Raw genomic sequence first — 16,547 nt, 5'->3', positions numbered from 1 at the left:
TTCTTCATAGAACCCAGGCTCTTGGATTATTTGCTCAGCATACAGGTTGAATAAGTATGGTGAAAGAATACAACCTTGTCACACACCTTTTTTAATTTTAAACCATTCAGTGTTCCCATGTTCTGTTTGAACAACTGCTTCTTGGTCCAAGTACAGACTCCTCATGAGCACAATTAAGTGTTCTGGTACACTCATACTTTGCAATGTTGTCCATAGCTTGTCATGAGCCACACAATTGAAAGACTTTGTGTAGTCAATAAAGCACAGGTAAACATCTGTCTGGTATTCTCTGCTTTCAGCCAAGATCTATCGGACATCAGCAATGGTATCTCTCGTTCCACGGCCTGTTCTGGAGCCGGCTTGAACCTCGGAAGTTCTCTGTCAATGTACGCTTGCAGCTGTTTCTGTATTACCTTTAGTAAAACTTCACTCACATGGGATATCAAAGAGATTGTCCAATGATTTCCACATTCCGTTGAGTCACCTCTCTTTGGAATTGGCATGAATATGGATCTCTTCCAATCAGTCGGTGAGATAGTTGTCTTCCAAATTTCTTGGCAGAGATGAGTGAGTGCCTTCTGTGCCTAGGAAATCTTGTACTCTGCCATACAGGGTCTCTATGGGTCAGAATTAGCACACTGGCACACAATAGTAACAACAACACATTGGCCAAAAAACAGAGAAAGACAATAAATATTACGTAGGGTGTAACACATTAAAGCCCTCATCCATTGCTGGTGAGAATGTAAAATGGCACCGCTGCTGTAGGAAATAATTTTTTGGTTCCTTAAAAAATTAAACACTGAGCTGCCATAAAAGCCCTAAGGGAATTGCAAACAGTGATACAAACCAACATATGTATACCAATGTTCACTGTTGCATTATTCACAAGAGGCAAAAGGTGGGTATAACACAAATGCATATCAACGGAAGAATGTAAAAACAAATATCATACATACAATGGAATACTATTTAGACACAAAAAGAAATGAATATATACATACTGCAACATGGATGAACCTTGAAAATGTTGTTGTTAGGTGTTATTGAGTCCATACCAACTCATAATAACTTTATGTACAATAGAATGAAACACCACCTGGTCCTGCGCCAATCTCACAATAGTTGCTATGCGTGAGCCCATTATTGCTGACATTGGTCAATCCATCTTGCTTGGAGTCTTCCTTTTTTTGATGACCCTCCACTTTACCAAGCAAGATGTCCTACTCCAGGGACTGGTCCCTCCTGGTAATATGTCTGAAGTACAAGAGATGAATCTGGACATCTTGGTTTCTAAGGACATCTGGCTATATGTCTTCCAACACAGATTTGTTTGTCTTTCTGGGAGTGCATGGAACTTTTAATATTCTCCTCCAACATCATAACTCAAATGCATCAATTCTTCTAAGGTCTTCCTTCATCGCTCAACTTTCACAGTGAAAAATACCATGGTGTAGATCAGGTGCACCTTAGTCCTCAATCTGCTATCTTTGCTCTTGAACATTTTAAAAAGGTCTTTCTGCAGTGAATTTGCCTAATGCAATACGTTGTTTGATTTTCTGACTGTTGTTTCTGTGCGTGTTGATGGTTGATCCAAGCAAAATGAAATCTTTGAATACTTCAATATTTATCTATCTTGATGTTACTTATTGGTACAGTGGTGAGTATTTTTGTTTTCTTTACAATGAGGTGCAACCCACTTTGAAGGTTGTGGTTTTTTATCCTCATCAGTATTTGAAGTCTTCATTTCTTTCAGCAAGCAAGGTTGCATCATCTGCATATCACAGGTTGTTAATGAGTCTTCCTCCAATCCTGATGCCACATTCTTCTTCATATAATCCAGTTTATCAGATTACTTGCTCATCATACAGATTAAATAAGTGTGGTGAAAGAATGCATTCCTGATGCACACCTTTCCCAATTTTAAACCATTCAGTAACCCATTGTTCTTTTTGAACGACTGTGTCTTGGTCTGTATACAGGTTCCACATGAGAACAATGAAATATTCTGGAATACTCATTCTTCACAGTGTTGTCCATAGCTTGTCATGATCCACACAACTGAAAGCCTTTGCACATCCATAAAGCATCGGTAAACATCTTCCTGGTATTCTCTGCTTCCAGCCAATATCCATCTTTTATCAGCACTCATATCCTGTGTTCCACAATTGAATCAAGCTTGAACTTCTAGCAGTTCCCTGCCAATGTACTGTTGCAGCCACTTTAAATTACCTTTAGCAAAATTTTAGTTGCATGCTATATCAGTGATATTGTCCAATGATTTCTGCATTCCACTGGGCCACATCTATTAGGAATGGGCACAGAAATGGCTCTCTTCCAATCATTTGACCAGGTAGCTGTCTTCCAAATTTCTTGGCATAGATGAGTGGGTGCCTCCAGTGCTGCATTAGTTTGTTGAAAGATTTCAATTTGTATTCTATCAATTTTCAGAGCCTTGTTGTTTGCTGATGTCTTCAATGCACATTAGACTTCTTCTTTCAGTAGCATAGGCTCTTGATTATATGTTACCTCTTGAAATAGTTGAAAATTGACTATTTCTTTTTGTCACAGTGACTCTGTGATTTACTTCCAGCATAGATTTATTTGTTATTCTGGCACTCCATGATACTTTTAATATTCTTCTCCAACACCAAAACTCAAATGCATGTATTCTTCTACAGTCTTACTTATTCACTGTCCAACTTTCACATACATATTAGAGAGGAGACACATGTTAACCCAGGTGTCTGGCTGGGCAATAAACAAGAATAAGGAGGCTGACAGAAGAATTATGAAGACAGGTGAAGACACAGAGTAGTATATAAGGGCTAAAGGGGAGAGAGGTAAATGGTGCTATATATACAACCTTGAAACAACAGTGTTCTGCGAGTAGATACATGAATAGGTATACAGGCTGAAAGGGTATGGAAGGAAAAATGGGAGTCTACCCAGAAATATGTAAAGGTTTGAAAGAGGATATTTGTATATAGGTATTTACCTTTGCTGCAAAGACAACTATGAATATGATGGACCATGCATCAGGAAAAATGATGAAAACTTCTTAGATATTATCAAACTTCATAAGACAATGAGTTGCTGGGTCTGGGGCTCAGGCACATAGTCTCAGGGGACACTATGATCAATTGACATATATAGTCTAAAAAGACAGTGTTTCACAGCCTACTTTGGTGAGTAGCATCTGGAATCTTAAGCGCTTATGAGCAGCATTCTAAATTGCAACTGTAAGTCTCTCTATGTACAGAGGAAAGAAAATTGACGAGAATTGAAGATGCTTTGAATCAATTAGTCCAGTGTACTAATGGAACATATAAATATCAGTCTCCATGATTCTGAGACTGAAAGAAGTAGATGGTGCCCAGCTACTACTACACATTGCTCTGAAAGGGATCACATTGGAGTGAGAGAAAACGTGGAACAAAACTCAAAATTGAAAAAGAAAAAAGAAAAAGAAGACCAGCCTTATTGGTCAGAGACTGGAAGAACCCATGACTATGACCCTCGACCACCCTTCAGATCTGAAAATGAGCTCACCTTCAAGCACAATTTTCCTATGTGAAAGGGGAAGTTATTGAGTTGTTTAAAAATAACAAAATACCATAATCTTATTTACAAGCTTCATATTTTTATACTATCAATTATTTTTAAAGTATATTTTTTAGCTCAGTTGGTGACATTACAAGACCCTTAGTTAACTGTTGATGATGTTGCTGTTAAGTGCCATCGAGTCAGTTCCAATTCACAGTGACTCTGTGGAAGGCTTCCAAGGAGTGGCTAGTGAGTTTGAATTACCAATTTTGTGGTTAGCAGTCCAGTGCTTACGTAACAGTGTCACGCTGTATGTCTCTTGTATTGCAAGTAGAATCCGTGGTCCTTTAACAATTTCCAGGACTCCCGTTGTGGTTCTGTAGCATAAGCACTGGACTGTGAATCACAAGTTTGGCAGTTCAAACCAACCAACTGCTCCTCAGAAACCCTGTACAGGGTTGCTATGAGTCAGAACCGAATCAATGGCACTTAATACAATTGCAAACATCTCTCTCACCATCTTACAAAACAGGTCATATCTGTTGGTCCCAGTCATCATTGTCCTATGAAATTTACATTTTGGGATTGTAGCATTATCCCATAGTATGTAGATAACTGGTATTAATCAATGAAAAAAGTCTAACAGGAAAAGCAAAATATATGAATTACAAATTCACATAAATGTTCTCCAAAATTCAAGAAATTTCAAATGCAATTGTCACCAGGGAAAATATAAACCAAAAGAACAATGAGCTATTATTTGCCATTCAACCAACTGGCAAAAAATTTTTAATTTGGTGACAGCAAATACTGGCAGGGGTTTAAAGCCCATGAACACTTATCCACTGCCATTAGGTATTTGCATTGTATATACCTCAGAGGAGTGTGTCTGTATCTATCAAAATTTAAAATGCTATTACCTCTAAACAAGATACCCCCTTTCTAGGTATAGACACTAGGATTCTACTTCAACATTACATAAGGAAGCATATGTATGTAAGGATATTTATTGCAGCATTGTTTGTTATGGCAAAAATATATATAAAACCAATAAAGGAATGGTTAAATTATAGTATATCCATATTATGGGATATTTGGCAGTTGTGAAAAGTTGTTAGCTCTATATTACTAACATGGATAGATATCATAAAAGCAAGTAACTGAAGGATATATGACTATATAGTATGTTGTAGTTGTTTTAGGTGCCATTGAATTGGCATTGACTCATAGCAACCCTATGCACAACAGAATGAAACACTGCCTGGTCCTGGGTCAACCTCATAATTGTTGCCACGCTTGAGCCCATTGATGCTGCAACTTTGCCAATCCATCTCGGTAGGGGTCTTCCTCTTTTTCTCTGATTCTCTACCTTACCAAACATGATATCCTTAGAAACTGGCTCCTCCTGAAAATATGTCCGAAGTATGAGAGACGAAGTTTGGCCATCCTGGCCTCCAAGGAGCACTCTGGCTGCACCTTCTTCCAACACAGATCTGTTTGTTCTTTGGGCAGCCCATGGTACTTTTAGTATTCTTCTCCAACACCATAACCCATTATATAATAAACACACACACATAAATAACTATATATTTGTATAGGTATACTTACATGTATGTAAAAGTAAAGAAACAGTTCAAGAAGGGAACTTTTCCATATTTTAGTGTTTTGGAAGTAATAAATCATCCACATTTTATCACTTTTATTCCTTGACCTAATAAAAGTAACCCAGCTAAATCCATACTTAGACAAAAGAATTTGCTCTACTATCTCAGGCGTAACCATTTTCCTTTACTTTGAGGATAAAGAAAATAATTTCGTGTTGGCTATGCTGGTGTGGCATTGTAGGATAAAGCACTGGATGGCAAGGTTGGTTCAAACCTGCAATGTTGGTGCTTCAAACTCAACAACTGCTCCCCAGAAACCATATGCAGGGTCTCTACAAGTCAGAACTGACTCAATGGCACTTAACAACATGCTGGTATGGTTGGAGTTCACCAGTTGCTCGGCAGGAGAAAGATGAGGCTTTCTGTTCCTACAAAGATTTAAAGCTTCAGAAATCCTGTGCAGGGTTGCTATGAATCAGAGCCTCCTTGACAGCGCTTAACTACAACAATGTTGATACCACTGACTGTTCAGATATTCTTTTGAAAAAGATTTTCACCCACTTGATAAAGTCCAAACAATTGGGATATTTGTGAAATTGTAGTCTTAATAGAATATTCAGATTAAATCAACGTTAAAGTCTCTTAATTCAAATCTTATTAAATCAAATGTTTTTAAAAGCATTGGTCAATTTGATTGATTCAAGTGATTCTATTGCTGCAACTATTTCTTTCTATAAGAATTTTCCCCTTCCAGATATCCCTTTCTAGCTCCCTGGGTGGGCATATCATTGTATTAATTGGCTACTGAACAGTAACAGACCCACTTTTAGGCATATGCTCTACAGTTTAGGAGCTTTGACTCAGTGGCATCTCTGATCTTTCCTTCTGCAGAGTACACGGGTGCCCAGTGTGAGATGGACATCAAGGAGTGCCATAGTAATCCTGCCAGTCTGACGTGGAACGTGTGGAGCTGTCTTCACAGAAACAATACGGATGAATTGCCGGGCTGCCCTCTGCATTCAGCTATCATGAGGCCACAGGCTATGGTTGCATCTGTCCGCCTGGATTCTCCAATAAGGAGAAGGAGAAGGGAATGATTTGACTTTCAACAATTGTCTGGCAGGCTGACCTAATATTAAGGCTTGTAATGTATAAACTCTGTTGCTATGGTGCAAAGGGTCCCTCTTGTGGGAATGAAAAATATCTTGTTTGACATATTGTAATTCCTCAAAATATGAGGACAATGTTAAAAGCAGAGTGTGTGAAATAAGAATATTTTTATACAATTTTCTGGGCATTGACTTCCCAACTCAAATTCTTAACCTTATAAATAGAAAATCTGGGAGTTTTATTAAATTTGATAATAAAGTTAAATTTTCATGTTACTTTAATATGAGTTTTTTAAAAGATAGCATACCTATTTATATTTATACTGGGAGCAATTTTTTAGAAGGGTACATATTTATATTTACACAGGAGCAACTATTTAGTCTTAAGTAATCTTTACTACCCTATAGCTAATGTTATTACTCACATCAAATTTAAATTACTCTGTATTTTTCTTCAGCATTTATTCTTTAAAACCCAGAGCAAAGTTGCCCATGTTTTTTCCATAAGCAGTTCCTACAGTCTGCTTCTGTTCTGTAATTTGCAAATAAATAGCAATGTACCCACATTTACACAGACACTATTAGTAAAACTAATTGCAATCTAGTCTTCTGTTTTATTCTCTTCTCAATTTATAAAATACTATCTGAGCTGGCTTACAAACTTTCAAGAGGGAACCTAGATCCAGAGGGCCTGGAGGAAGGTAGAATCTCCACTGAGTAGTATCTATTCTGTCTAGGCGGGGCTGATGAAATGAAATGCAGATGGGTCCCTTGGGATACAATAGTGAATGATTGTTATCAGGACTGATTGTGAGGGTTGGAAATGTAAATGTAGATGTTTTATAGCAAGGAGGGGAGTGATTAACTTTCCTATCTAGGAATGGAGGTCCCTGGGACCCTCTGTGGAGAAGAGCCGAGAGCGGGACCCTACCTAGAGAAGCGGTGATGCCTGAAATGGAGGCAGAGATTATGATGTGGAGTGATGGAGCAGCTGGAGACTTGAGATCCAGAGAGGGAGAGGGACTGTGTGCTGAAGACCAAGGAGGTGTGGGGGGTAGGCTTGCAGGTATACCCTGTAGTTGGTTGATGATTCATGGAGGGTATTGTAACCATGGCAATGAGACAATATATGATAGAATGAAAGTACAACTAATGTTCTCCCATGTAAACTATCACATAATTCACAATAAAACATTTTTTAAAAATACTATCTGAGAAAAATATTTCAGTTGTTGCTTGTGAATTACTAAGAAAAGTAAATGAAGAATAAGAGATAGGGAGGTGGAATACTCTACTTGCCCTGGGAGTCCTTCAGTGGTGTGAATGGTTGGTAATTGCTCATGGCTCTATTTTGTGAAAGCTTGCTGTGTTGCTATTGTTAAGTGCCATTCTGACTCACAGCATATAGGGTTTATGAGGAGCTGAGTGACTGGGGCATTTGAACCATGGACCTTGTGATTAACAGTCCTGTGCTTACCCTACAATGCCATACCAGGATGCTGTTTATTTCCTTACATACAATCCCCTAGATGAGAAGACGTAGAAGAAAAGTCTTCCTAGTAGTAATATAAGTTTTTCCTGAACAACAACAAAAAAAGACATTTTTCCTGAATAACTGTAACGTTGCATGCTTTTTACCTAAAATAAAATACATGCTAAGAAATCTTGACAAATATTAAAGAGTATGAAATAAGCTTTGTAATACATCACATTTCCTATCATGTAGGCTGCTACATGATGTAGCTAAATGTGGCATCTGGAAGTTTATAGGTCTCTCTAGAATATACTTATAAATTTACATCACCCCCGGGAATATTTAAATTTCCTGTTTCTGTGTTACCTTTGCCCTTTTTTCTTATTTATTTTTAATTTATTTGGTCTGGGTGAAGTGCATGAATTTTTGTAAGCTACTTTAAACCTCTTTTGGAACAAGAGAAGGGGGTTATATATACATGTATATATGAGATTAGGTATAAAAGTATTGCTAAAAAATCATTAAAACCTTTAATAAAAAATTTTAAATGTGAAGCTCTTATCTCACAACATCTTGTTATGGTCTCCATCTGGGTCTATACACTTCTGAAGGCAGTGTTTCCATCTCTGTAGCCCTTCCCCAAAGGATTCTGCACTCTTCAACTGATACCACAGTCAAAAGGGCACTTTTGGCATCCTTGAGTGACTCAAATTGTGTTCCTTTTAAATGTTAATTTGGGGAACAACAACAAAAAAATCTGAAGGGACAAGATCAGGGCTCTAGGGTGAGTGAGGTAAGGCTTCCCAAGAAAATTCTGATAGGGCAGCCTTTGCTTACCCTCAAGATGGAGCAGGCACACTGTTGTGATGGAAAGAAATTCCTTGGCATAATTTTACTGGCATTTTCCTTTCTAGTACAATTTTTTATTTTCTTAAAACTTCTGTCTAATAAGTCCTCATTATTGTCCTATGTCCTTTAAGAAAATTGATTAATATTGCCACATGATGTTGCTGCTAAATACCATCAAGTCAGTTCTGATTTATAGGGGTCATATGTATAACAAAATGAAACACTGCCTGATCCAATCCTCACAAATATTTTTTATGTTTGAGCCCTTTACTGCAATCACTGTGTCAATCCATCTTATTGGCCTTCCTCTTTTTCAATGACCATCCACTTCACCAAGTATGATCTTCTTCTCCAGGGACTGGCCCCTCCTGATTACACGTCCAAAGTATGTCAATTCTAAGGAATATTCTGATGGTATTTCTAAAACAGATTTGTTCATTCTTCTGGCCATCCATAGTATATTCAATATTCTTTGCCAACACCATAATTCAAATGCCTCAGTTCTTCTTCAATCTGGCTTATTCATTGTCCGATTTTTGCATGCGTATGAGGCGATTGAAAATACCATGGGTTGGGTCATCACAGCTTAGTCTTCGAAGTGACATCTTTGCTCTTTAACACTCTAGAGAGGTCTTTTACAGCAGATTTGCTCAATGCAATGTCTTTTGATTTTTTAACTACTGTTTCCATGAGCATTGATTGATTGTCAAGTGAAAGCCTTGACTACATTAATTTTTTCTTCATTTTTCATTTTCTCCATTATCATTGTTTCCTGGGCCAGTTGTGAGAATTTTTGTTTACTTTACATTAGTTGTAAAGGCTTTCCTCCATTTGCGTCATCACAGTCAACTCTACATTGAGGAGGTAACTCTTTCCCAGTCTTATTTTGAGTGCCTTCCAGCCTGAGGGGGCTAATCTTCTGGCACTATATCTAACAATATTCTAGTGTCCATCATATTTCAGTATCTAATATTCTGGTGCTTATAGTGTTCCACTGCTATTCATGAGGTTTTCAGTGACTAAATTTGGAAGTAGTCCATTTCTACTTCTTCCTAGTCTGTCTGAAAGCTCAGCTGAAACCTATCCATCGAGGGTGACCCTGCGGGTATTTAAAAGACCAGTAGCAGATCTTCTAGAATCATAACAACATACAAGTCACCACAGTATGACAAACTGACAGACAAGTGGTAGTCTCTGCCTTTAGGAGATAGCATTTCCAAACCTGATACTTGTGGCAGAACCTCCTTTGTAAGGGCCTCAGTCACATGATTTCTCTATTTGGATCTGGGGAGTCCCAGCAAGAGAAGACAGCATTTTCTTTGGCTGCTTATTAGAGGGGCTTGCAATCATTTGCTCTTGATACTTCTGTTGGCCTCGCTTAATGTTATAGGCAGTCTGTGAGACGAGCGAGGTAGCTGGGCCATCATCTGTTGCTTTTGCAGTTGTTGTGTGCTATCTGGTTGGTTCTGACTCATAGCACCAGTATAGGGTTTCCTAGGCTGTAAATCTTTACAGAAGCAGAAAGCCTTATCTTTCTCCCACCGAGTGGCTGATGGATTCCAACTGCTGACCTTGTGCTTAGCAGCTCAATGCATAACTCACCAGGCCACCAGTTGTTTTTGTTGTTGTTAGGTGCTGTTGAGTCAGTTCCGACCCATAATGACCTATGTACAGCAGAACAAAACACCACCCAGTCCTGCACCATCCTCACAAATTGCTGCTATGCTTGAAACCATTGTTGCTGCCACTGTGCTAAATCCATCTCATTGGGAGCTTTCCTCTTTTTTGCTTTGCCTTCACTTTGCCAAGAACGACGTCCTTCTCCATGGTTCTCCCTGGTACTATGTCTGAAATATGAGAGATGAAATCTGACCATCTTGGCTTCTAAGGAGCATTCTGTTTGTTCTTCTCGCAGTCTATGGTACCTGTAATATTCTTCTCCAAGACCATAATTCAAATGTATCAATTGTTCTCCAGTCTTCCTTATTCATTGTCCAACTTTCACATGCATATGAGGCTATTGAAAATTCTATGGCTAGTGTCAGGCTCACTCTAGTTCTCAAACTGACATCTTTGCTCTTGGACATTTTAAATAAGTCTCGTGCAGCAGATTTGCCTAATGCAATAAATACATCATTTGATTCCTTGACTTGACTGGTGTTTCTATGAATGAGTATTGATGGCAGATCCAAGCAAAATGAAGTCTTTGACAACTTCAATCTTTTCTCCATTTATCATGATATTATTTATTGCTCCAGTGGTAAGGGTTTTTGTTTTCTATGCTTTGAGATGCAACCCATACTGAAGGCTGTGATCTCTGATTTTCATCAGTATTTTAAGCCCACCAGTTGTTGTTGTTAAGTGCTGTTAAGTCAGTCCTGACTCATAGCGACCCTGGGTAGTGTTTCCAAGGAGTGGTAGGTGAGCTTGAACTGCCAACCTTGCAGTGCAAATCAGCTATGCAGTCCAGCTCATTAGCCTACAGTGCCACACCAGTTGGGTGGCAGTAATTTCATCACAACATTTTGCAGTCTAGCAAGGGGCCAGAGGTCTAGTACGTAAATTAATTCAGTTTGCACAGAGCTATCCATGGTGCATGGAATCTCCAGAAATAATCTAAAATAAATTTTGGGTTGATCAAGCCTAGGATTAAAATTTTTGTATATCATATTGCTACTGTTGTTATTGCTGGTCAGCACCTTTTTCTGTTGAACTAGAGATTGATTGTGTAACTCCCTGATTCCATATTGTTGCTTTTTATTTTTCTATATTCCTGGTATCTCCAACCAACTCACCTTCCCCATCCACCTTTCAGAATTCTTCTATGAATTTCTCTTGAGTTGTTTTCAAGCTTTATAACAGTAGTTAGTGGGACACAAAAAGGAGAGACAAGTCTACACCCATTTGCTTGGATCAGAAATCTTATGTCACATTTTCAAAAACAAAACACAAGTGTTATAATAGTATAAAAAAATTATGTTCTTTAACAGTTTTAGGTAGAAATGTAAATGCAAACTTTCTCTTGGTTTCTTCTCTACTATCAGGAAACTTTGCTAATTGAGAATGTATTACTTCCATTGTCCTGAGTAACTGGACTTTCAACTTTGTTTTGTATATACTTACTATCTTGATGTGGGAACCCTTGTGTGACAGTCCCAGTGTGTTGCTGTAGGATAAGCGTTGGATTGCTAACCCCACGGTCCATGGCTCAAACCCAGCAGCCCCTCCTCGGAAACCCTTTAGAGGATTGCTATGAGTCAGATCCTAATCGATGGCCCCTAACAATAACAACAACAACTATATCTATGGTAAGTATATATAAAACAAAGTTGAAAGTCCAGTTACTATATATCTATGTAGAGCACAATGGCTGTAGGATAAGTACTAGACTAGGAACCCCCGGGTCATCCGTTCGAGCCCACCAGCCTCTTCACAGTAGAAAGATGAGGCTTTCTGCTCCCCTAAAAGTTTAGTCTTGGAAACCCTATGAAGGGTTCTATATCTTTGTTGCTATTGTTAAGGGCCATCAGATTGGTTCCAATTCATAGGGTCCCCAAAGATCAGCTGGTGAGTTTGAGCCTTGATATTAATACTCCAGTGCTTATCCTACAGTACCAAAACAGGACTCTATATTTTCAAATAGAAAAGACATAGCTTGCTTTTTACAGAATATACATATTTATAGTTCCATCATGTATTAGACTGAAATTTAATTTTTATTGCAATGAAAATATAATTATATGTTGTTGTTAGTTGCCATTCGATCTATTAGGATCACTCCATATGTTTTTCAAGGCTATAAGCTTTTTTTTAGAAGCATATCACTAGGCGTGTCATCCAATGTATCTCTGGGTAGCTTCAAATCTCCAGCCTTTCAGGTAGTAATTAATTGTTTAACCATTTCCTCTATTCTCAAGTTCAAAACTACCTAGGTGTGTCACAAAAGAAAGACCTGGCAATCTGCTTCTATAAATATTACAGCCAAAAAACCCTATGAAGCAGTTCTACTCTGTAATTCCTGAGATTGCCAAGAATCAGAATTGACTCCATGGCAACAGGTATATTATATGTAATACATTAAATGATAGCACTACATTCAAAGAAACTGTTAGGATGTTAAATATAGGTACAACCTATACCCTGTTTTTTTTTTCAATTATAACTAAGGATGTATTTACTATTCTTCACTATTTTGTGCCATTGGAGGAAGTTTTTGATGAAGTACAAGGGGACTTCTGAAAGTTTATGAAAAAAATAGAAATGAAAAATAATGGAATTTCTCCATGAACTTTTTGAAGCCCCCTCATATAGACAAACTGCTCTTTAGGAATGAGGATGGAGAGACTTCAACTTGCTTACTTTGGACACATTATCAGGAAGGACCAATTGTTAAAGAAAAGGACATCATGTTTGGTAAAGTAGAATATCAGCAAAAAAGGAGACCCTCAATGATAATGATTGACTCAGTGCTTCAACAACGGGCCCAAACATAGCAGTGATTTTAAGAATGGCACAAGACTAGACAACATGTTGTTCTCTTATATGTAATGACACTATGCGTCGGAGCTGACTCCGTGGCATATAACACAATAATTTTGTGCAATTGTCCTCAATATTGAAAATGGTTGCATATGAAGTGTAGTCTTTCATGACATAATTATAAAATCTAGCAGAGTGAAAAATTAACTGAGATCCTCAGGAAGCAATGCTTAGGGAGATAGGACTACAGAGTTTGAAGCCATGAAAAATCATTAAGTGACAAAAAAAAAAAAAAAAAAAGAGAGAGGCATAAGAAGATACAGAGTACTGGTGGTAAGGGCCAATCCCATCTAAAGGAGGACTGACGTTTATCCAGGGTTTATTCTGAGATTCAAGGAAGTAAATCAAATTACCATGACCCCCAAAATCAAAAGTCTCATTCAATGAGAGAAAATAGAGAAAAATCTGAAGATCAGTTTAACTAATGACTAGAATTCAACTTGAAAATGCACATATCTAGAAACAATAAGGATGATTATTCTCTAAATCCTCAAAACGCATTTAAATAAAATTTGTGGGCAAAATACTCTCACATCCTGTCCTGATTCTTTTTGTGCCTATAGATAGATGTAACACTTAAATCGAAATGAAAATGGCACATATACACTTAATTTAAAGGTGTATACATTTATTAATCCCACACATTCACATCATTTTAATAGTAAATTAAATAAATGTATAACTGGAGAAGGCCTATGATTGAAAAACACTGCTCAGTCCATTCTAAAATCAGTAAATTATCTTTATCTTGTATGACTACCCTTGACCGCTAGTAAAAGGAATGTTGGCTGCTTCTTTCTATTATGTTTTAGTTTTCTAATTCAGTTCTAGGGATGTAACAATGAAAATACATGTTCTCTTCCCAAAGGAAACAGAAACAGAAAGGGAATTACAAAAACATAAGACAATGATAACTACCACAGGAGAGCTATAAAAAGACACAATCCAACAACCTGTAAAGAGCCCCACTTTCTGCTATTCATGCTAGAGAGAATTTAGTGTAAATTACAAGAATCCAAACAGCTTATAAGACTTTTTAATTGCAAATGAACATGCTCCCATTGAAAAATTTAAAAGACCTTTTGTCCTCAATGTTTACCCTGGAAGCATCTTGTTCTAACAGACCAAGCTAAATTGGAAAGGATTGACTAATGTTTTCAACATTAACATTTTATTCCTTTTATTAAAATACTCCCCCCAAACCCACTGCCATTGAGTAGACTCTGACTCATGGTGGTGATGGTGGTTACGTGCTGTGGAGTCAGTTCCAACTCAAAGCGACCCTGCACAAGGTTTTTGAGGCTGTACATCTTTACCAAAACAGAAAGCTTCATCTTTCTCCCAGTGGAATGGCTGGTAGTTTAGAACTGCTGACCTTGAGGTTAGCAGCCCCACTCACAATCACTGGGGTTTCTGTAGGGTTTCCTATGCTGTAATCTTTACGGGGAGGAGCCCAAGTAGAATAGTGATCTACATGTTGGGCTGTTACCTATGAGGTCAGCAGTGCAAGTCCACCAGCTGCTCCGTGGAAGACAGATGAGGCTTTCTGCTCCGATAAAGATTTATAGCCTCAGAAACCCCATACAGGATTGCTATGAGTGGAAATCAACTCAACAGCACTGAACAATAGTTAACAACAATCTTTATGGGAGCAGATTGACACATCTTTCTCCTTCAGTGGCAGGTGGGTTTGAACTGAAGATCTCTGTCTCCATTAGCAGTGAAACGTTTTAACCCCTGTGCCATAGAGATCCTTTTTTAAAAATCCAAATGCCCAACCCAAACCACTGCCATCAAGTCAGTTGTGACTCACAGTGACCCTGTATACAATTTCCGAGGGTGTAAAATCTTTAAGGGAGCAAAAAATCTCATTGTTCTCCTTGAAGCAGCTGGGGGTTTTGAACTGCCAAACTTACAGTTAGCAGTCCAGTGATTAGTCTACAGTGCCACCAGGGTTCCCTTTATGAGAATGTTGTTGTTGTTAAGTGCTTTAACCAAAACCTTAAGTATAGGGTTTTCAAGGAGCGGCAGGTGATTTTGAACCACCTATCTTGAGGTTCAAACCGACCTTGTGACCCAGTGCATTATCCCACAGTGCCACATCAGGACTCCAATTGTCGTTGTGAAGTGCCATCTAGTCGATTCCCACCCATAGCCACCCTGTATAGGGTTTCCAAGGAGTAGCTGGTGGCTTGAACCACTGACTTTGCAGTTCAAACCACTTTGCATTCTGACACATTAGCCCACAGGGCCACACCAGGACTCCAATAGGGTAGTGTTAATACCTGTATGAGACAGTTTCCAAGTGGTATCATAAACCAAGTTCAATTTTTGATTGTAACATTCACTCACCAACTCTAATTAACATTTACTTTGTTACGAGCAGGGCCATCACTGGTCTCTGGAACATGATGCTGTTGCCTCTGAGGCTGGAATTCTATGCTGCCTCACCCATCTGCTCTCTACACGGAGAGAAGGAGGAATGCAGCAGGGATCCTGTGAATCCTGGCTTCAAACCTCAGGCAGAAATAACGGGGTTCTTAACAATAAACACCCCGATGAGAGCCACCTGGCAAAGTGACTGCATGTTGGGCTCTCATTCTTGGGTTCATCCGCTTTGAGCACAATGCTGCTAAAAATGAAGTGTTCGTTTTTCCTTAAAAAACAAAATCCTGTCACTTACCCCAAATCCAACTAAAATAACCATATGTTGTTGTTACTAAGTGCCGTCGAGTCTGTTCTGACCCATAGCGACCCTGTAAAGGGTTTCCAAGGAGCAGCTGGTGAGTTCAAACCAACTTTCAGTTCAAACCGACTTTACAGTCCAGTGCATTAACCCACAGCCAGAGCCCCAAACTCCACGTGACCTTTAAGACATGAAGTAGATGATAAAATTAGTGTCTACTGCTCAAATATTTTTGGAAGAATTTGTTCATCTGCAAACATCAAGTTTTTGACTCATCATTCTTAGATATGCAATTTCCCTCTTATTAACAATCATAAATTTGAGGGGTTGTGATAATAAATAAATAACTTGAACCAGATATTAGATATACATACAAACCTACATTGCAAACTTTAATCTTTAGCTATTTCATAAAATCTTACTAACATGTCCAATAGATTTCATCTAACTTGTTTACCTTTTTCTATGCTGTGACTATTAACTTCTATGAACAAAAGCACATTTCTGGTTGTATGACTTTGGACTTTGCTACAAAAACTAGTACAAGTGTATTACTTTCTTGCACAAGGGATTTCAACAAGTTCATGGAAAATTCTTTTTTTAGCTTTTTAAAAAATTCTACCTTTCTCCAAACTCTTTAAATTCTCTCGTATATAGATAAATTTTGAAAACCATAGTTACTTAATGCTTACTGTTTACTATTTGAGGCTCCTGGCATGGCGCTGTGGGGTCATCAGTGG

General features: G+C 38.2%; 1 protein-coding gene across 1 annotated transcript in view; it reads left to right on the top strand.

Moving 5' to 3' along the window:
• Positions 1-16,547, top strand: part of CRB1 (crumbs family member 1, photoreceptor morphogenesis associated) — a 179,951-nt gene that overhangs the window by 37,375 nt on the left and 126,029 nt on the right. The window contains 2 exon segments of the mRNA XM_006834233.1: positions 6,042-6,089; positions 6,092-6,217. Of these exon segments, the coding sequence (XP_006834296.1) occupies positions 6,042-6,089; positions 6,092-6,217 (174 nt within the window).

Source organism: Chrysochloris asiatica, unplaced genomic scaffold (assembly GCF_000296735.1).
Source record: "Chrysochloris asiatica unplaced genomic scaffold, ChrAsi1.0 scaffold00009, whole genome shotgun sequence".
Classification (NCBI taxonomy): Eukaryota; Metazoa; Chordata; class Mammalia; order Afrosoricida; family Chrysochloridae; genus Chrysochloris; species Chrysochloris asiatica.
The sequence above is the reverse complement of the archived record's forward strand: the minus strand, read 5'-3'. Positions and strand labels throughout refer to the sequence as shown.